The following is a 20,780-nucleotide window of genomic DNA, read 5'->3' on the forward strand; positions in this document are numbered from 1 at the left end:
AAAAGACGTCGAGGCAATGTGCCTCGTCAACCACTAATTGCAACATAAAGGTTGCCTGCTATTTCATTCAGCAGCTGGTCGTCAGCTTTGGACCAGAGCAGGTCTGGTCTAGTGGAGGACTAGTTGAATCGGAGTTCAGCCTATCTGAGACAATAGGAGACGTATTGGCGTGTTTAGAACAGAGTAGAAAAAGTGCATTTCCTGTATGTACACCAAGTACTCTCAACCAGAGTATAACTTGGGGGCATTAACCTTCTCATAGAATATCCAGTTAACGGTCTTTATTACCACGAATTAAAAGGCACCAAAATGAATATAAGATATACAGGTACCAAGGTACCTCAAAAATGATGATATAAACAAAATTTCGTTGCTAATTATTGCCGTAGTGACCGTTGTCGTCACCAGCCGCGGTATCCAACTACCCTGAGATACAGAACTTATTATCACTTCCCACTTTTTTCTTCTTTCACTCCATAACTATTCTCGACGTGAATACTGCGAATTCATCCTACCGTCTTGGTAAGTCAATGGCCCTCTTCTGATTGATACGAATCTGAGTCTATTTTCTATTAACACCATTCTTACAGATTTTGCACATCCGTGTTATTTTCTACGCCCCGAAATCACTTTAGGATTGATATCCTGAACAAGTATTAATAATATTCTGTCAATTCCGACAACTTGATAGCCAAGGCGCTACCCGTTCCTTTAGTAAGTCTCAACTATCGATCACTTTTCACGTCCGTTTTTATTGCTTCGCGTTTCCTATTGCCATTCTTACGTACAATCTGCATTACTCTATCGAGGAGTATCGTACTCTTCATATCTGGCTGCTCAGTACCTATTCTTTTCTCCTGCATATTGTCATCGCTTGCCACCATCAACATATATTGCACCCTTAGCTATACTTAGACCGTGCCTATCATTTATGATGCTCATGTAACTAACATGTTCTTTAGTATCTCATCATGGAGGACGATAAGCCTAACAATGCTCATTCGTGGGCTAATATCGTTAAGACATCGAGACCCAACACTCCACGAACCACCACAAACCCAGAAACAGTGAATTTCGGGGTCGCGTCTAACCGAGAGCCCATATATGAGGCTAAGGAGAAGCTGCATAACCATCACGATGCCCCGAATACAATTCCTCGCTTCAATGCCGAAGGCCAACTGGTCCAGGCTGTGGTTCCTGGAATTGTGGCACCCACGGTAGCTGAATTCGACGGCCTGGTGGCCTCCATGAAGGAGACCATTTTTCTACTTCACAAGGATATATCCCAACGAAGTCTAGACCTAATCTCAGCTAAGGCATCTCTAGCCGGAAAGGATTCACAGATAAAGCACCTTGAGAATATTATCCGAGAGCTTAAGAAGGAGCTAGGAGCAGTAACAGCTACGGATAATGGAACCCATTATGAGATCATCCGGTTAAGACTAGAGAATGCTAGTCTTCGAGAGTCTGTCCACACTGGAATCATAAATGTTGCCCAAGTGTACGGACCTGGCAGTTTACAGCACTTCGAAGATATTGGAACAAAAGGGGTAGAAGCTGAAGAGAAGAGGGTCGATGATTCTGTTAACCACCATCAAAAAGTCGAGCAGGTTCCGTATGCAGATCCTGCTCCGGCTTTTTCATCTGGCAACGGACGAAGCAACGGACGACAGGGTGAATCCAAAGCGACTCATAAACGAGTCCATTTCAAACAAGGCCCCCCTGAAGGAACGATTCCTAGTAGCCAAGTGTTTAGACCTACGAATCTAGCTGTCATTACTGAGGTAGCCCTCTTCACCTTCCCACTAATGTTAGCAAACCAAGCGTGGCTAACTAAGATTGCGAATAGGTCGATACTATAACCCGCGATGATCTTGACAGACCAGACTCCAACAAGACCGCTGTGGATAGTAGCGCTCACCCCATCGATGTAGAACAATCTACAGAAGGTGTCCCTATCGTCCGACTTCCCCCTCCTATCAACAAAACTGTCGCTGGCTCGAAAGCAGCTATGAACGCAGGTACAAAGGCTCGAGATAGTTCTAAGAAACCTGCAAGCGTTTGTTCTCCTATAGCAAACACTTCTCGAGCTACTCAGGATACGTCCAAGTCATCCGATCGAGACGACGGATGGACTCAGGTACAGACCAAGAGAGTGTCTTCCAAAGACAAATGGAAGAAGAGACAGGCGGCAAAGAAACAAGCAGCAAAGAAGCGGGCATCAGAGGAAAAGGCGTTTAAGAAGAAAGTCACCGATGTGACCACAGCTGTCTCACCAGGCCAAAGTATGTCCCCTGGTACTAAGCCATCTACCAAGGCAAAGGTAGCTCTGAGCAGTGGTCACAAACCGAAGCCTATCAAGAGGCCTCATGGGACTGTCATCGGGTCAGCTTCCAAGTTTTCACAGAAGCCTAACCCACAGAAAGATCAATCTGCTAAAGAGGACGAACGGGTTACCGCGGTCGTCACAGAAGTTCCTGTCAATGAGGCAGTTGAACCTAAGCCCTGGCCCCATGCTCAGGGCCAGACGCAGCCTGTGAGCTTAGCAGCTGACTGAGTATTTGGGAGGACGAGGCCAGACGGTCAGGAGCCATTAATAGCTTGCCTAAGCTCTTGATAGCATCAAGAAGCTAAAGAGCGTTGGCCTTCTGGGGTACTTGATGTCTTCACTTGGGACATTCTAAATGGATGTGCTGGAAATATCTCAGGGTGGATAGATGCCGATAGATCCTAGGACAAGCCGTTCATTAAAACAAACGGATATTTCGTCATTTCTTTAGAACAAAAAAGGTCACCCCTGTATTTCGCTCGAGTAGATCCATTATTATGATAATTTCGCGCTCCACAGATATACTCATTTCAGTTTATGTCTAGTTCTCAAGCTCCAAATACCCCAACAGTATACGAGATGGCAGAGCTTCACGGAGACCTAGGCAATTGCAACAATCCTTGATGCCCAACCACTCTATAATTCTTATCTAGGGTCGGATAAGGATGAAAATGTTCCTCCCTTTGTTAATTACAAGTAAGATCTAAACGAAAGATATTAACAAATAAATAGGAAGTTTAAATATCAGGCCTTGTTTACTCTAAACCAAACAAGGCTTGATATTTGTTTAGCTTGCAGAATATTCTAATATAAAGTGGCACGACCTGTGTTTACCATTGCAGCTGACCCTTTTTGCCATTCGTATGTCTACTGCTGTTATTGCTACTACTGCTCTTGTGTCGAGGAGATCCGAAATTGGGACATGGGATGCTGGTATGCTCAACCAACGAAGCAACCGCCTCAAGGAGAAGGAATAGCCTCAAGCTAAGGCCATGAGCAAGTATAAATACCGAGTAAGAACGGATTATACGTCATAGATGTGCGCTAGTTCTAACTGTAATAATCATTCCATTATCTGTAGGTACATTATATGAGTATTTTGTAAAATAACCGTTATTTTTACATATTACTTTAAAATTAACTCGTACCTGAAAAGTATATAGTAGTACTGAAGCGTCTATTACATCTTCCAAGCGTCACCAGATGATTGGTTCCTGGTAAGTCGTCCCTGGCCGCTATCAAATCAGCCAGCTAGGTACCTTACCTAGTAGGTCATAGAAGCTATTATTATTTTTTCCTTTCTTTCCTCTCACAAAACATACAAGTTAATTCTACGACATTTCAGGACAGAACTTCACTTAACAGTATATTATTCTGTGGAAAAAAAAAACATACCTTCATTAACTACTCTCGTCTCTGCTACCACACCATTCTTTCACGTATTATTATCGTTTTTTCTTTACTTGATAAAGTAATAATGCCACAGGTAAGTCTTTTATCCAAGCTGCTCGTGTACTTCTTTTCCTACTCACCGTTGTCTACGGCCAACCTCCACATCCCATTTTTCATTTATATATACCCTTCATATACCGTCCACACGAAGCCGTTCGACGCAGATCATTCATACGATAGATTGCCGTTCTCTACTTGTGAATCCTTCGGGCCTTTATCTCATGATTACTAATTTAGAGTGTGCTCCTAGTCTCAGCGGAAGCAAATTCCCTGCTACGTACTGCTTCACTTATTAACAACCAACGGTCCTAAAAATCAAACACATATATTGTTTTAAAAATCCTGTCCACTCCCCAGGTAAGATACCGCGAAACTTTTACTCTGTTTTCTTGGCACATCTAACGTCGGTATACTTAGATGGGGTATCTCAGGCACAACCGTCAAGGTGGAAAAATCCGAGCATAGATACCATAACCCAACTTCAGGCTGATACAACTCGGCAATCGTAATATGCTCAAGTACATGTGGCTAAATTAGCCCCAAACAGTATGACGGCTGAAGGCCTAGTAATCACTACAGGTTGGACGACTGAGTGGGTTGACGAAATCGAGCAAGATATCAATCATCGGAGTACCATTAAACAGATAACCTTATCTGGATGCGATTTAAGCAAAGCGACGACAGCAAAGAACACGTATCCTTAATTCTGAGGATTTGGCCTAAGTGGCCGTTGGACTTAAACTACGTATGGGATGAAGATGATCCCACCGCTTCGAGGGTCATAATCACGACGACCACTCTACACAGTCTCCCAAAAGAAATCCAAGCGTCTACAAAGGCGATGTTCCTCTATTATTGAGTACTACTATATCGGGATTGGCGCCACAAGACATACTCTTGACGACCGGATTCAATTTCGCCTTCAACACGGTTGACTCCGAGCCCATGTTCGTCACCAGTCAAGGTTGATATTCTTATTTGGCATGGCTGTGGTCAACAAGTTATACAAGCGGCACATATTGGAGGCCTGCTTCTGATGTAATGGAATATTCTTCCTCGTATTCTGGCTACGGCCGAGCCACCGCGCTTCTCCGTCAGGTGGAGCACCTTTCTATCCAAGGCCAAACCAACAAAAGATTCAGATATAATAGTAATGGGAGAATTTGTAGCAAGCAGTGATTAAGGCTATCTCCAAGCAAAATCTTGAAGAGAATGCCTGCTGGCAAGAAGCAACGTTATAGGGTTCGAGTTGTACGTCCTGTAAAGCGTTAATGGACGCACGATATGGATGGTATTTGTATTATATTATAATGTTGTTCTACATTTTGACAAATAGACTGTTTCCATTTCTAGGTTGCCCATTATTGCGACGATATAAAACACAGTTAATCTTGTTCCTGAGCGTTCTCAGCTCACAGTTTCCCTCCTCATGAAATGTCAGCGAGCACAGAGCTCACAATTGAAGGTACCTACGTCCAATACAGTAATAGGTGACAATCAACTGTAACTAAGTTTGGAGATCAATATCCAATAGGTAGTGATTGTCCTAATATTATCTTTATTTTTGCCATATTTCCCTATGTATTCTTCCCTTGTATATATAATGAACATGAAGTATGTATTTCTACATTTTGATTGTTGTAAATTTACTACAATTAGGTCCTCCAAACAAGAGACAATAAAAACGCACGGTATAATAATCAGGTACTTAAGCACCGTTCCAGGTGTAGATTTAACTTTTTGATTATCACCATGGCAGCCGTTGCTGTCACCTACCATGGTAACATAAAGCCCCAGTTTTTGGAACTAATGTTCACTTTTCATTTCCTCTACCTTTCCTATTCTTTTCTGCTTTAAAGACAATCTGTATCAGCAAAAACATCTTTGCACGAGTCTGCACAAAAAGATTTTACTCTCTGCATAAAAGATCGTCTGCTATTTTGGCATAAACTTGCCATATCCCAATAAACGTAAGTTTCTCCTCTAAATAAATTATTGCTGCCTCTCTTCAACGTTGCGCGTTTACGCAAGTATTCTCATTTGCGGCGCAATACCTACAAATTAATGTTCGTCCTCATACATCCACACGAATATCACCATATACACATCGTCAACCTTCATCTACAACACATGGCTATCCCTACATAGATGAACTGGGTCAATCCTCCTTTGTCCCATCGATTATACTGCGTCTATTCTGTCGCCTTTTACCCTACTCTCAAGCTCTAATTGTCGATATTGTAGGCTTTCTTCTCTGCTATTCACTTCCATCAAGTGTACTAAACAAATAACTTTTAAAGTATACCCTCGTCTTAGACTACATTACTTTCGTCAGATTATTAACATCTTCAAAGGAAACGTTACTTAAACGTAAACATTATGCATACTGTATCAAACCATCCCACGAGAACCAAGACATGGGCCAATGTAGCCCGTGCTTCTACTCAGAAGGATGAGCGGCCCAACCATCAGCTACCCACTACGCCGACATTTAAAAGCGACTTTGAAGCACAATTCCGTGCTACTAAAAAGCTGGAAATATCAGCTAAGCAACGCACTATGCCAGCAAAGGACAATCCTGATATATCGGCGCTGAAGTCTCAGATGGCGGCAATGAGAATGACTATCAGAACACTGCAAGATGATATATCGCGCCGTACTCTCGATTTGGTACAAGCACGCCAAGAAATCGAAACTAAAGACGATTAGATCAAAAACCTCAAGGGTGTTATTTCCACCCTTAACGAGCAGGTAGATACTTCAGCGAAAGATAAAGAGCTCATAAAGCTTAAGTTCGAGAATGCTGGATTACGAGATGCTCTTCACACAGGAATTATCAACATTTCTCACCTCTATAGACCTAGAAGCACCCAGAGTCTTAGGTAGAAAGAGAACAAGGACAATCTGAGTACCACGGAAATACCGAGCGGAAAACACCACCGAGAATCCCAACACGCCTATGAAAACTCCGTGTCGTTATCCTCAAATATCGTGCCTGAACAATGGTGAGCTGGGACAATCAATTGTCGATCTGCTCGGAGATCGACGGCGACGTTCGACTGTTCCCTGAAAAGAAGAAAATTAGCCAGAGATGTCAATGGAATACAAGTTGGCACATATCAAGAAAAATCAAGACTTCTTCAGCTAATTCACGAAAAAGACGAATCTAAGTCCAAAATATCTGCTCTTAAGGCTATTCCAAGCGCGGAGATTATGAATAAGGACATTGAGGTACTTAACGCAACAGTTTCAGGTTTAAAGGACGACATAACGCGTCATACCTCTGATCTGATTGAGACCAGATCTTGTCTACTCAGCGAAACCGCTGAGGTAGACTATCTCAAGTCAACAGGCGCTACGCTTAATGAACAACTAGAGTTAACTAAAGCGAAAGAGAACAGTGAGTCTTGTAAAGATATCGAGATTAAACAACTCCGATTCGAAATCACGACATTGAGAAACGCCCTTCACACAAGATAAATCTTAATCGCACAGGTTTATGGTCCTGTGAGCGTCCAGGCTTTCAATGCCATCTGTAACCGAGTAACTAAAAAAACTGAGCAAGAAGCAGTTGAATTTACCAACCAACTGCAGCACAGTCCGCACAACCAGCAGCCAAAGGCTACGTCGTCACCGTACAATGGATGTCAGCACTCTACTGAAGCGATGGCCACGACTAAGGTCGATTCAGTCATTAATACCGGTTCCTTCGACCATGAGAAGATTCAGGAACCTGTTGCCAGCACCGTTGGTCAGCTTGACCGTAATGATACTCCAATTAATGAACGTTCTGACATGCCAACAACAATTGAGGAGCTGGATGGTAACGCTGCTTGTCAGGGGCATAAGTGGAGAGAGGGAAAGCAGGCGCTAGCCTGCGGCTAGCTAGCGGCTAGGCCGCAGATATATAAGGGAGGCTTCGCCTCCCCTAGATTTAAGAAGGGTTGCGCGATACTTTAGTCACTATTCTACCCATTTGCTACCTACTTGCTACCTCTCACGTTGACTTGCCGCCCCAGACCAAGGTTGCAAGTGACCTCGAACTTCGCGATCCGTCGTCCTTTTCTACAGCCTCTAACTGGGTATTAGGACGCAACAACAAGAAGTAGGACAGCGGTTGCTTGCTTGGCCTGAATGCTGTTCTAATATAAGCAAGTCCTGTTTGTAACAGTAATGTCACTAGCCCAACTACATATTCAATGATACAAATGAGGGAAAACGCCTCGAGTTCACTTTCCCATAACCACTAAAATTCCATATCTGATCCACTAAGGTTAGTGTTCATCTTCCACTTGTACGGTCGCCCATCGACTCTGAAAGTTAGCGATGATTAGTGATGGTTGAATCTAATACCTAACCCCTATTCTCAAGGGTTAAGAAAAGGGTTACCTAGCCACAATTACCAGCCACACAGCCACCCCCTTTTTGGGTTGTACTGGGTACTAGGATATTATATAGATGCTACCAGCATTAGTTAGATAGGTACTCACCTCCACGAGCGTCTAAGTACATTGCGTGCCGACTAAGGTGATAATATTTTATATCATAATTTTATACCTAGGTACACAGGTAGATAGATTAATACAATTCAGGATTGATGATTTGCGTGCCTTGCTCGATTACAATAGTCTTTGTGATCAACGTATCCTTTCAAATATGTTCTTTGTTTAACCGGCAAACTAATTTACCTGTAGGAAATATGTATGTACTGTCCAACCGCAATTTATTAAATCAAACAATGTATTTCATGGCGAGACACAGTCCCTTTCAGCTCCTGAATCTTATCTCGTATCTATGATATTCATTGTTGATGTTGAGAGCTTAAATTCACCTGAAGAGGATTCAAATAGAGATGCCATTCAACGGACTAAAAGCTACAAGCATACCATTCAACCAGTTAGTCTTCAGATTCTAGGGTACTAGTTATCAAAATGCTGTTTTCATCCATATACCCAGTAGCATTCCTGCTAGCATCCGTCGGTACTGTTCATTGTGCGGGGACAATAGAGACGATAACGGTGATATCGACAATAGTAAAAGACATACAGCAGAATGATCCTAATTTTTGGAACGCGTCAAAAGTCCATGTCGTCAAGCAGGACCTCTTCTCACCTGCCATAGTCATAGAAATTCTAGAATCGTATACCAAACTGCTACAGAGTCCTGCGATCCGTTGTAACTACCAACTCCGTGGCGCTAAAGGTGCGTCCCATGCCTTATCATCCCGTTGCCAGACCTTTGAGGACTGGTGGGCGCGTAGGCGGTGGCCCGCCGTCCCATCGGACCCAATGTGGTTTCAAGGTACGTTGGCTGAGGGACTGATCGATACTGTCAATAGCACCGTCCACAGACATGTGCCGCAAATGTATACGATGAGCCGGCATCTAGATGTCGAGAGTGAGAATGAACAATCCAACCAAGAACAAACAGACTTCCACTATACAAAGCTACGGACAGACGCCGAGAAAGCCGTCACTGCGTTGAATGCCGCGGTTGAAGGTCAGAGTAAAAGTATTCCTAGGATTGATCCTATGGTGTCGACGATTGCTGCTCGTGCCAGGAGATTCGCCGATAATCTCGAGGAATTCCACAGAATTATGGCTTACTGCATCAAGAGAAGTGGAAGCCGGAATACGGGCGATGATAGTGGACCAAATGTAAATTCAAAGATGCAGACAATGAATGATATCATTTCACAAATGTCCGACTCGGTTTTCAGACATAGCAACTCCCTTGCGTCAAAGCCAACTATCCAAGACGACGGTTCACTAGATGAAAAGATTTCGAAGTTGTACATAAGATACGTACTTGATTTCCTTGAGGATAGGGAAGTTAGCACCGATGGCTTCATAGCTCGACAGGGGATCCACGACACATACGAGCAACTCCGTAATGGTCTTCAACTAACTCAAGGTATCCAGGATGTAGCTGACAGAGTCTTAGCTAGTACGAGAAAAGCGTTGGAGAAGCAGCAGCAAGGAGAAACCTACAAGTGGGCACAGATCTCCGTAGAAGAGATGGCTACCAACCTGGACAGAACCAGACTCCTCAGCGGGTTTACTCAGGCGTTAGTAACCAACGCAACTGAACTGACTAGGGACATGGATATGGCAAACAGAAGGTGGGCCGACGAGGCTGCGGCGTTGATCTCACGCGCGAAAGGGCTGGAGCCTCAAGATGAAGGCGAGGAGCCGAAACTGGGTAAACGAGTACAGACTATAAATCCGCAGACGGGATTGCCGCTTACGACACAGTACTTGTACGAGTATGAAATTCGGGCGCCGTGGAAAATGGCAGGAGATATACGGAAGGCGGTCGACCAGCTCGAGTACGTATGGTCGACGGTGGTGTCGTGCGAAGACGAGCTGGCGTATATGGACATCTGCGAGGCGACCAACTTAGACCCGGAGAAGAAGAAGCAAGAGCTACGCCGGAGGTTCCGGTTGCCCAGCGGACGTGGTGATCGGGACGTACCGTCTTGCGATTCTTTTTCAAATCCATTGCTTATGAAACGCATATGTATAGATGAGTATAAGCTTTAGTTGTTTTAATGTTTTCCTGCGTTATATGATTGGATAGTCTAACAGTTTATACGTCTCATAGTTAACAACAGGTAGATTTCTGGGGTTTTACACTTAAAAATTCAAATTATATCTATTTTTCAATTGCAAAATTTGTCCACTTTTCACCAGGAACGATGATAACGTGGATCCTTGAATCCTTCAACAAGATATTTCCTTTAACTTCCCGGCCAAGAATTAGGAGGCGAAATACTGCTCACTTTACTCGGCGTACCAGGTTCGAAGTATAGAGCATGAATGGTACATCATGATTTTCCCCTGATATTTTCTCGAACCTCTTGTATGAATAATGCTACGATCTAAAAGTTATGTTCCCAGCTGATTGTAGCCGAATTTCTATGGGTGTTCTACCTTCTAATCCCTAGCCGAAGTCTCGTGCCAGTTAAAAAGATCCCACGTCGAAGCAGATGATCTAAGGCCCGGCTGTCTACTAGTAACCCTACGTGTTCCGTTCCGGAACCTTCTCTAACGGCGTCACTTTTCTCATCACTCTCGCAGGAGTACCCATCGCAACACTCCACGCCGGAACATCTTTCGTCACAACGGAACTGGCAGCAATGGTACATCCCTCGCCAATCGTAACACCAGGCAGAATAACCACATGTCCGCCTACCCAGCAGTCGTCCCCAATAGTCACAGGCCTAGCGTACTCAACATCGTCTCTACGACTTTGTACCTCCGTTTCATGAGTAGCTGTTAGAATGGAGACATTTGGTCCAAACATGACGCGGTCACCTATGGTAACTAGCGCGCAATCTAGGATTGTGAGGTTGAAGTTGGAGTAGAATCGGTGGCCCAGGCGAATGTTGCATCCGTAATCCACAGCGAGTGAGGGCTCGATGAATACTTCATCTTCGATATGACCAAGAAATTGTTTTAGGATGTTTTTCCTAGCATTGGCTAAAGACTCGAAAGTGGCTTCAGGGTCATCTGGAAAGTAATTGTTGTATTTGTGCATCCATCTCCTAGCGTTGAAGCGTGCTTTCATGAGCTCGGGGTCTTGAGCATCATATCTATCAAATAGAAATTATATTAGTACCTGGTGTCATTCTGACCCAACCTTCCCCATTAAGCGTATAGCATCTCATAATCCTGCATATAAAACACTCACAGCATCCCGGAGATCATCTTATCAAACTCGTCAGACTTTGGCAAATGAGCGAGACTAGCGGCCTTCTCGAGCTCTTCTAAATTCTTTTTGACAGCAGCCATGATTTGATTCCAATCCCGGTGCCAAGATTCCTACTTGAGATTAATACGCTATTATAGCAGGTCAGGGGCAGGTATGGGAGGTGACTGATGACTAACCAGGATAAGGGGTTTTTACTATTATGCCACTTTGAGGAAAGTACTGCTAAACGACTATCCCGCGCCGGTTACTTCTAGTCACAAAAGCAAAATATAATTTTGGTATTGAATAACTAACTCAACATTTTAATGAAATTGAAGTGGATTCGGACACGTCAGTGAAAGAATATTCGTTAGACCTCGCTTGGCTGGCCAGTTCGGCTCGGTCAGCCACACGATAACAAATATGTGGCTTGCCATTAAGTACTTACTAAGCACCGCCACCAATGACTAAGCATCATCTCGTAATCATATCCCGGAAATGAACAATTAAAAGTATCTACCTTGTAAACTCCTTTGAAAGCATCGTGAACAATGCGCATTCTGATGACTCCCCTGCGCTCTCTTAGGAGGGTTATACCTGCCAGGAATGGTTATAATGGTTATCTAGAATTGTCGTCGTGTCGAATCCAATGCGCAAAGATATTCATTTTCGCTGGCCGTTCTTGCATCAAGATCTCTTGACACTTGGCTGAAATCCATCATCACATGGAGCCACGAACTTGCACACTGGAGCGTCAATCAAATGCACACGTTCCTCAAGCCAACCAGGCCTTCTTCTTTCCGTGGTCAACATGGCGAAAGTTGCCGGCACTAGCCTGTCCTTTGAGACGAACGCAATCCTGCGTTGCTTCTGGGCAGACCGTCTAGAAGGGTCGATTGGTTCTAATTGACTACATCAAGAGCTAGCAAAAGTCATATTAACACGCTACTGTAGAAGATTGACTTATATAGGGCTAGATTACACACGTCCGCGCATTTCGTCATCCGGGGTAGTTGCCAAAGTAATGCATACACTCCGACAATCATCTCACGAACCGGCTTTAATAACGACGGCTTCGTTGACTAATCCTATACAGGTTCTGTAAAGCTACGATCACCAATGGCGTCATCTGCAACTCCATACTATCCGACGTATTAGTTTGCAGACTGCTGGAGTTGATTGAGGTTAAGTTGAGACACCAACCATGACCAATTTCAGGGGCTCAATGACGTGCTTTCTGATGTGCATAAGAAATCGTCGCATAGCTGCCGGTAAACGAATCGGCTCTTGGCTTTCTTAATCGAAAAGATGTAATCTTATCTATGCTAGAACTCATCACGCGTTATACCCTGAGTAAGGCGCGATCTGTCTACGGAAAATGCCATACCTCGATTTTTACAGCTATAGTTGGCCGTATTTAGTATATGAGTAAACAACCGGTTCCTGACTAACCCTACCTACTTCACACGTCAACTCAGATTCTACGGTAGTGCTTGAATTATCTAATAGATATAAATCTTCACTATGACGGTCGTAGTAGAGAGAGCGGCGGAAAGCTCGTCAGACACTGAAAATGAGCAGCCCGTTCAAGGTGAGTGTCTTATAATCCCTATTCTCTAGGTAACTTTGCTTATACCGGTTAGTCAAATGGTACCGATCAGTATTCTACAATGCCACGATCCTTGGTATGTGCAGCTTCGCTGCGCCAGGACTATGGGGAGCAATGAACTCTCTCGGAGCCGGAGGCTCCCAATCACCTTATCTCGTGAATACCGCGAATGCCCTCACATTTTGCCTCATGGTGGTATCTTGCTGGTTCACTAGCGGCATCGTCAAGTATATCGGCATTAAGGGTGCCCTCTTTGTCGGTACTATCGGATACGCCCCCTATAGCGCCGGTCTCTATCTCAATAATCGATACGGTGTCGAATGGCTTGTACTCTTTGGTGCCGCCCTCTGTGGAATATCTGCCGGTATCTTTTGGGCTGCTGAGGCAGCTATCGCCATCGCATACCCAGAACCGCGTAATCGAAGCAGAATAGTCGCCTACTGGCTGACTTGGACAAAGATTGGTCAGATTCTAGGGGGTGCCGTGAACTTGGGTCTGAACGCAGACCGTAATCAGGCCGGAAAGGTTTCCTACAATGTGTATCTCATTTTTATTGCCCTGCAATCAAGCGGAACACTTGTCGCTCTACTCTTGAGCAACCCATCTCAGGTTCAGCGCCCGAACGGAACACCAGTCCAACTTACCATACTCGACAACCCCTGGAAAGAATTCAAAACAACAACGAAAACCTTTGTCACCAAGAAGTTTCTTCTCATCATCCTCTGGATCGGTCAAGGAGTTTACGCCGAAGCAGTCTTCTTCACATACAATTCTCTTTGGTTTAGTGTACGCGCAAGAGCTTTGGGATCGTTCTTATCCGGAATAGTGGCGGTCATATGCGGCAACCTGCTTGGATTATGGCTAGACCAACATCAAATTTCACTAAAGACAAGGTCTCGACGGGCTTTCGCGGTTATAATGACGCTGCAGGGAGCTTGGTGGCTATGGCTCACGATTAACGTCACCGAATATCGCAGAACTCAACCGCTTTTCGACTGGGTCGACCCCGGGTTTGGAAGGGCCTTTGCGGTTTTCGTTTTCCTCGTCGCCGGCTTTCAGCTCAACTACAACTTCTCGTACTTCATAATCGGACAGATATCATCTGGTCCAGAGGAGACTATCCGACTCGCTGCGCTACTACGAGGAACGGAGTCGGCCTGGCAGGCCTTGAGTTATGGGCTAAATGCCATTCCTGTCATTGCTTCTGTCGGCGGTCCTTATATTAACTTCGGTCTATGGGGCGCTGCGATTATACCCGTTTGGTTTGTAATCAGGGACTTTGGTGTTGACAAGGAGAAGACTGATATCGAAAGTCCGTCTATCGAGACTCATGGAGAGCTACACAAGGAAACGGGTTCTGACTGAATCTGGTCTGAATATGTTAAGAGAAAAATTTGATAGATGTTTTTATAGGTAGCTAGATCTTAGACAGATGTACTTAGAGGGCCGCCCATCACTGTTGCCTACTATTTTCTGATCCAAAACTTCGGTTTCATTGATACCTTACTGTATCCCGTACTAATTAGCTCGTATGGTATGAAAAGGCCATAAAAACTGCGGATATTATTCAAAATCGAGGCCTCAAAGTGACATGTTTACGCTGCTCGGAGATTTAAGTGGCCTGCGATTGATATCGGGGCTGTTGGAGAACTGATGTGATCGTAGTCTAGCTTCGCGCCATCGATAGACTCGTCTTTTCGGAGCTTAGTTACATATCAACTTGCAATCAATCTCCTCTCTAATAGGTGGAACGCAAGCGCACGCCATATTAGTCTCCAACTCCGCTTCGGGAACTAGACTGTATATAAGTAATGATAGGTGGAGTAGGCCGATTCCTTATACTACCAAGGCCGACACTATCAAAACATTAGAATATCGCTTTACGAATGGGCAAGATGGCGGCTAATCTCGAATCTATGAAGCACCTCTCTCCGGACTCCGGGTTCCCGATTACGATCCATCCGCACTTCTCGCCTAAGATTAGAGATCACATCCCTCCGGATCCGATTCGGGAGGAGATATTCCCGGACAAGGACCGGGCATCATTTGCGAATCCCGAAAAGAAGGCGCTATTCGCGGTCGCTAAACCGGTTGACCTCACGGAGTCCATCGGAACCGTTCTGGAGAACGTGCAACTCTCGCAGCTAACTCCGCAGCAACTGGATGAGCTTGCGCTGCTGGTCAATGAGCGTGGCGTGGTATTCTTCCGTAACCAAGACCTGACGACCGATGGACAGGTTAAACTATTCGAGCACTATGGGACTTTAGATCGGCACCCTGCCCAAAAGGATGTGCGCCACTTCGTAATTCGAGGCAGCCGCGAGGATCATCGAGAGATCAACAAATACACTCCATGGCCATCAGGGGATTGGCATGCCGATACTTCCTTTGAAATCAATCCTCCGTCATACTCCTTACTTCGCATGGAAGAGCACCCTCCTGTTGGTGGAGACACCGCCTGGGTTTCTGGCTACGGTTTGTACGACACATTGAGCGATGCGATGAAGAAATTCGTCGAGGGCCTGCACGCAGTACATACGTCGCGGTTGCAGTACGATACGATCTTGGACCTATGGGGTCTTGGGCCAAATCGCCCTCCGATCGATTCCCATCATCCAGCTGTCCGGACGCATCCGGTGACCAGATTGAAGGCGTTAAACGTGAACACCGGATTCGTGACCGGGTTTGCCGAACTCAAGAAGCATGAATCGGATAAGCTGCTAGATTTCTTCGACTACCACCTCCATTCCGCGGATGACCACTCCGTTAGGTGGAAGTGGGACGTTGGGAGCGTTGCGATGTGGGATAATCGATGCGTATTGCATCGAGTTATTCCAGGCTCGTACGAGGCGCCTCGAAGGGGTATCCGTACGACGGTCTTTGGGGAGAAACGTGAGTCTCCATTGTTAATGCCTGGATGGCGTCTGTCACGCACAGCTAACAGGGTACAGCGTTTTATGATCCAACAAGCGAAGGGAGAGCGGAGAGAGAGCGAAGACTCGAGAAGGCGGCAGCCAACTGACTGCCTTGGGATCCCAATGATAAGGAGAATCACATCAAAACGTCTGCTTGAGAATAGCAGGATATGCTTTGGGGTTAGAGGAGAGGAAGCCGTAACGGAAATCGACGATATTTATGACTGATGGTATTGATGAATAATGTACTTAGGTGTACACATTTTCCAAGGCGAGTGCTTGCTAACAATACGGCTCCACCATCATACAGTTGGTTTCACAGCATGACAGGTGCTGGGGTGGCTGGCGATAAGCGAGCTCCTGCAGAGCTCAAGAGTCTAGACTCTAGACCAGACTCTTGCCTGAAGTGGCTTCTTATCTAAGACTCAATTCGATTAGTAAATGCTGGTGTCTTAGTCAGCCTCTTACAGTTCAATGTTGAGAACAAATTTTCATAGGTTGTGATATTCCGTAGAACTTTCCACTGTCTTATTGGTCGACCATTTTTATCTTGAGTAATTTTCTTCGGATGGGAGGCTGGATGTTACCAATCAATACGCTAGGTACCTGCCCATGATATTTCTGTGGTAAGATCCTTTATACATGGGTACCTAAACGTTAGACAAATTGGATTCAACACTTATTAGATCGGGGTTTTTTCCCCTTTGCTTTGAGTAGACGCCTGGAGCTGAGATCAAAAGATGAATATCTTTTCGCTATTAGGAGGCGGGTCGATACGAAAAACTGCGCTTGATCGACTTTCGGATGTCGGTCGGTTGTCGGGTTACTTTCGCCTGGATGACACGTGAAAGTGCCGTTTGACGTGCGTGCTGTGCTCGGTGATTGGGCGGTTTAGCATGATGGAGGTTACCTTTTTATTTCCTCTTCGTCCAAGCTGCCATCATCTCACAAATATCTCGCAAGATGTGCATCTTAGAATGCTACGAGAAGAGTTGGAAGCAAGGAGGCTTAAATATCCTCGGTTCACAACCTTAGCTAAAACAATATTAAGTAGTAGAACAAGACTAAAATATGCAAGTTGTTCGAATTCGATTAGTCTCACGCGCGAACCCCAGGATATCCATACATGTAGTGTAGCAAATAGTGTAGCTCCCCGCTTAAAGATACTAAGATATTTATGTACTTGCGGAAATGGGTAGATGTGTGCTTGTATTTATTTAGGGCGGGAATAATGAACGTTTGATATCTTGAATGGTGGTACATATTAATAACGGAATGAAGATATTTCAAGTTTCTCAATTATTGAGAATATCGGAGTAGTATCAACTCTTTAGCGTACCTCTTATGTAAGAGGGTTCGAATCATAGGTTCGTTCCTGTAAAAGTCCTTTTGTTTCGATGAATGAAAGGACGATAATAGAGGTAGGTACCTACTTCTTTGAGAACATTGAAATTTTAGTACTTTCCAAGACCAGTTTTCATGACGTATTTCGAAGGCTAGTAGAAGCCGGAGCCGTGTGTTCCAAAGGCATCTATGGATCTTTAGTGGATTGATGCAGGCTAACCCACTAAAGAAAGGTCAGCTAAGATCCACCATGACTGAACGTATCGAGTGCCTTAGCAGCAGCGGCCCAGGCTGCCCAGGCTGGTGGTCTGACAGGGAAAGCCTGATAGCCGTAATCAGAACGGGGCGCCGCTTTCGCCGGTCCCCGCCATTTGCTACCAGCGTAAATTTCCCAACGTGAAATTCCCTCCAATTCTAACCGCCAATGTTTTTTTTATCATTCTGTAGCGTATCATGTCCACAATCCGTAATAACGCAATACCGCCTTTTCAAGCCTCGAAACGACACGGACCTATGAAGAAATTAGCCGTCATAAACCCAGAACCCCAAAAGAATTACACTCATGTTCAAATTCAGGATCTGGGAGAATGGATTTGGAAGACATGAGTGTGCAGATGGTCGCCGCGGACACAGCAGCTGAGGTCGCAGCAGAAGTCGCTGCGGCCGACCCTTCGAACAGACATCCTAAGAAATCCAGCCAGACCTGCATTCCTTGTAGAGTGCGAAAAGTACGATGTGATGGACGTCGCGACGTATGCCAGAATTGCGAGCGATTAGGATTCACGTGTTCATTTCACGATGGCGCTTCTCCAAACCAGGATGCCGAAAATTTGACGAATTTCACTCTTCCGCGAAGACGTGTTAGATTAGCCTGTGCCAATTGCCATTCTAGGAAAGCCAGATGTAGCGGCGAAACTCCAAAATGCGCTAGGTGCCAGGCTCAAGGCATTGAATGTGTCTACAAGCCAACCAAGCGATCCGGGGGAGCAAGCGGCACTGCTCAGCAGACACAGCAAGGCGCCACCGATTCAGAACTTGAATCCGTCACATCTGAGCCGCCGGAGAAGCGAGTAATGACCAGCAAGGACAACCAAGGCTCTCACCATGGCCCTCAAGGATTAGACCACCGTAATTTTGACTCGAACGGGATATCGATGTCCACGAGCGTCAGTCATGAACCGTATGTATTTTGAGGCTCCTCTCGTCATTTGGGTTAACTGACGAATGCGCAAGATTTACTTTTCCTGATGAAACTTTGATCCAGAAGACGTTTAACAATTTCTTCCGCCACGTTCATCATGTTCCCATATTCTCTTTTCTTCATCGTGCCTCGCTTATGCAACGTTATCATGCTGGCATGATGGACAAAGCGCTGCTTCTTGCTTTAGTAGGAATTACTTCGCTACTTATGGATTTAGGTCCTGGTACACGAGACTATGGTGCTAGATGTATCGACGAGTGCCAGAGCATGGTACTGCAGGATCTAGAAAACCCGTCGACTATTAAAATACAGGCTCTCGTACTTATTATGAAGCACCGGATGCTCTCGCGGAAGTTTACAACCGCTTTCATGCTAGCAGCAACGGCCACACGTTTCGCGTATGCCCTCCGACTAAATTATGAAAACCCGAATCTTTGCTTCTTAGCTAGAGAATCTCGGAGGAGATTAATGTGGGCACTTCTTACTATCGATTCGGGCATCAATGGTGGATGCCCAGATTTTACGCTGATGCCATCCGAATCTATGCATATTCAACTTCCTTGCACCGAACGCAATTTTGAATTCGATCTTCCACAAGTCACCGAGTATCTACGACCTGTCCCAACGCGACCTTTCCCCGACGATGTTGGTTCTTTGGCGCTTCATGTACGACTTTTGTGGATGAGAAGTAGGGTTCTATATTGCACCAAGAATGTGTTAGGAATGCCAGAAGCCGAACTTGCGCAACTGCCAGAACTAGTCAAGGTGCTGTCAGAAGAACTGACTGGCTTTAACGACCACCTTCCTGCTTCTTTCAAGTTTTCCGAGAGCAATCTTCAGCTACGTGCCTATTCCCCTCGATTGTGCGTCTACATCATGATACACGTATGGTGGCGACAATGTTATTGTGATCTTTACCGGATGTTTCTGGTAGGGCTCAAAGATGCATTGCCCCAGTCTGGTTTAAATCGACTGGATCCCCATTTCGTATCCTACTGCGCAAGCCAATGCTACGAGCACGCTCTAGCTATGGCCGATATTTTTAAACTAATTTTATCACTCGATGGAGGCCTCCCGGTTACCGACCTTGATTTACCTGCTTGCGCTTACCAATGCGCTCGAATTGTTTACTTTGCCTTTCAAAATAGCCAAGCCGAGGTTGGACTAACCTCGAATCAAGTACATGAAATTGGAACAAGATGTCTGACAATAGCGAAGTCGATGGATCACGTTCCTGCCGGTACTGCCATTGTAAGTTCTGTCACTAATCAATTCTATTGTGCTGTGCTGAGAACGCTTGCTATTCTAGGTTGCTGATCTCGAGAAATTAATTGCTCGTGGCCTCTCTACGGATGTCTCCAATAATCATGTGCAGAGCCCTAATGCCAACGGGTCTAGTTTTATATCGCAAACTGTATTGTCACGACGTAATCCAATCCAGCAGATGCCAGTCATGGACGAGAATGGATTTGCTAACATTCCTATAATGTCTCCCTCCGCCCACATTTCTTCTCCGCAAGGTACTCCGATTCCACATTCGGGTTCTCGTCCACCACCCGCGCACAATAGCCGTGGCTCACTACCTGGAACGCCAATTGGCGATTTTAATATGGGAAAACCGAACCTTGCGCCCGTGATGCCCCCGGATGGAATCGATAATAACAATGCCTTCGAAGGCGCGATGGATGGCTTTGATTTCAATCTAGAATCATTCGGGAACACTGGACTTGAGTCGACATCGTGGCTCTCTAACGATTGGTTGAGCAACGATTACTCACAAACGACCGTCTGATTTTACTTGGGAAGAAAGATCTATGCACTCTATTCTAGTGGATCCATTCCTCATGAATATGAAGCAGTCGTCTCATCTTCTCCAGAAGATTGATATATCAACGCGTCTAGCCATCCCCACTTGTGCTTGGCAATTTAGCAGTTGTCATTGCTGTTAATTAGCCAGAGGGCCTAATAAAAGACGACCGCGCTCTTCTCCAATGGAATTCGGTATGCCAGTACTTGCCTAGGCCAGAAATATTCCACTCCAAGCTAGGGGCTGCTTTTATAGGAAAGCGATCATTGCCAGGCTTTTTCGAAGGGCATCCTCTTGGCTTACAGTGCGAGTTCCTCGTGGTGTCTCGTGCCAAGTCGGTTATGTTTCGGCTCCTGCCTCAATGGTTCCGAAAATGACTGTGGCCTGAATCTTCCTGATATTCCGAAGTACCTTATTGCTACCATTTCATA

General features: G+C 45.2%; 6 protein-coding genes across 6 annotated transcripts; all 6 read left to right on the top strand.

Moving 5' to 3' along the window:
• Positions 1–971: 971 nt before the first annotated feature.
• Positions 972–2,557, top strand: F4807DRAFT_463301 (uncharacterized protein; the record flags this gene model as incomplete). The annotated part of the gene is made up of 2 exons (XM_048001956.1): positions 972–1,784; positions 1,850–2,557. 2 exons carry the CDS (start codon positions 972–974, stop codon positions 2,555–2,557), a joined length of 1,521 nt encoding a protein of 506 aa, XP_047851423.1.
• Positions 2,558–6,783: 4,226 nt separating this feature from the next.
• On the top strand, positions 6,784–7,666 carry F4807DRAFT_463303 (uncharacterized protein; the record flags this gene model as incomplete). The annotated part of the gene is made up of 3 exons (XM_048001957.1): positions 6,784–6,889; positions 6,942–7,181; positions 7,347–7,666. 3 exons carry the CDS (start codon positions 6,784–6,786, stop codon positions 7,664–7,666), a joined length of 666 nt encoding a protein of 221 aa, XP_047851424.1.
• A 1,046-nt stretch (positions 7,667–8,712) lies between these two features.
• Positions 8,713–10,323, top strand: F4807DRAFT_463304 (uncharacterized protein; the record flags this gene model as incomplete). Its single annotated transcript, XM_048001958.1, has 1 exon — positions 8,713–10,323. One exon carries the CDS (start codon positions 8,713–8,715, stop codon positions 10,321–10,323), a length of 1,611 nt encoding a protein of 536 aa, XP_047851425.1.
• Positions 10,324–12,679: 2,356 nt separating this feature from the next.
• F4807DRAFT_218109 (major facilitator superfamily domain-containing protein) lies at positions 12,680–14,708 on the top strand. The gene is made up of 2 exons (XM_047994020.1): positions 12,680–13,064; positions 13,117–14,708. Exons 1-2 carry the CDS (start codon positions 12,998–13,000, stop codon positions 14,445–14,447), a joined length of 1,398 nt encoding a protein of 465 aa, XP_047851426.1. The 5' UTR covers positions 12,680–12,997; the 3' UTR covers positions 14,448–14,708.
• Positions 14,709–14,977: 269 nt separating this feature from the next.
• Positions 14,978–16,104, top strand: F4807DRAFT_463307 (alpha-ketoglutarate-dependent sulfonate dioxygenase; the record flags this gene model as incomplete). The annotated part of the gene is made up of 2 exons (XM_048001959.1): positions 14,978–15,974; positions 16,034–16,104. The coding sequence occupies 2 exons, from the start codon at positions 14,978–14,980 to the stop codon at positions 16,102–16,104; spliced, it is 1,068 nt and encodes a 355-aa protein (XP_047851427.1).
• A 1,731-nt stretch (positions 16,105–17,835) lies between these two features.
• On the top strand, positions 17,836–20,635 carry F4807DRAFT_218124 (uncharacterized protein). Its single transcript, XM_047994021.1, has 3 exons — positions 17,836–18,521; positions 18,575–19,793; positions 19,852–20,635. The coding sequence occupies exons 1-3, from the start codon at positions 17,929–17,931 to the stop codon at positions 20,332–20,334; spliced, it is 2,295 nt and encodes a 764-aa protein (XP_047851428.1). The 5' UTR covers positions 17,836–17,928; the 3' UTR covers positions 20,335–20,635.
• The last annotated feature ends 145 nt before the right edge of the window (positions 20,636–20,780 follow it).

The sequence above is a fragment of the Annulohypoxylon truncatum genome (genome assembly GCF_022578515.1).
Source record: "Annulohypoxylon truncatum strain CBS 140777 unplaced genomic scaffold F4807scaffold_31, whole genome shotgun sequence".
In the NCBI taxonomy this organism is placed as follows: Eukaryota; Fungi; Ascomycota; class Sordariomycetes; order Xylariales; family Hypoxylaceae; genus Annulohypoxylon; species Annulohypoxylon truncatum.

Coding starts and splice junctions, on each gene's coding strand:
- F4807DRAFT_218109 (XM_047994020.1), top strand. CDS start 12,998: ATGACGGTCGTAGTAGAGAGAGCGGCGGAAAGCTCGTCAGACACTGAA. Junction 13,065..13,116: donor AAATGAGCAGCCCGTTCAAG/GTGAGTGTCTTA, acceptor TATACCGGTTAG/TCAAATGGTACCGATCAGTA.
- F4807DRAFT_218124 (XM_047994021.1), top strand. CDS start 17,929: ATGGATTTGGAAGACATGAGTGTGCAGATGGTCGCCGCGGACACAGCA. Junction 18,522..18,574: donor ACGAGCGTCAGTCATGAACC/GTATGTATTTTG, acceptor CGAATGCGCAAG/ATTTACTTTTCCTGATGAAA. Junction 19,794..19,851: donor TTCCTGCCGGTACTGCCATT/GTAAGTTCTGTC, acceptor TTGCTATTCTAG/GTTGCTGATCTCGAGAAATT.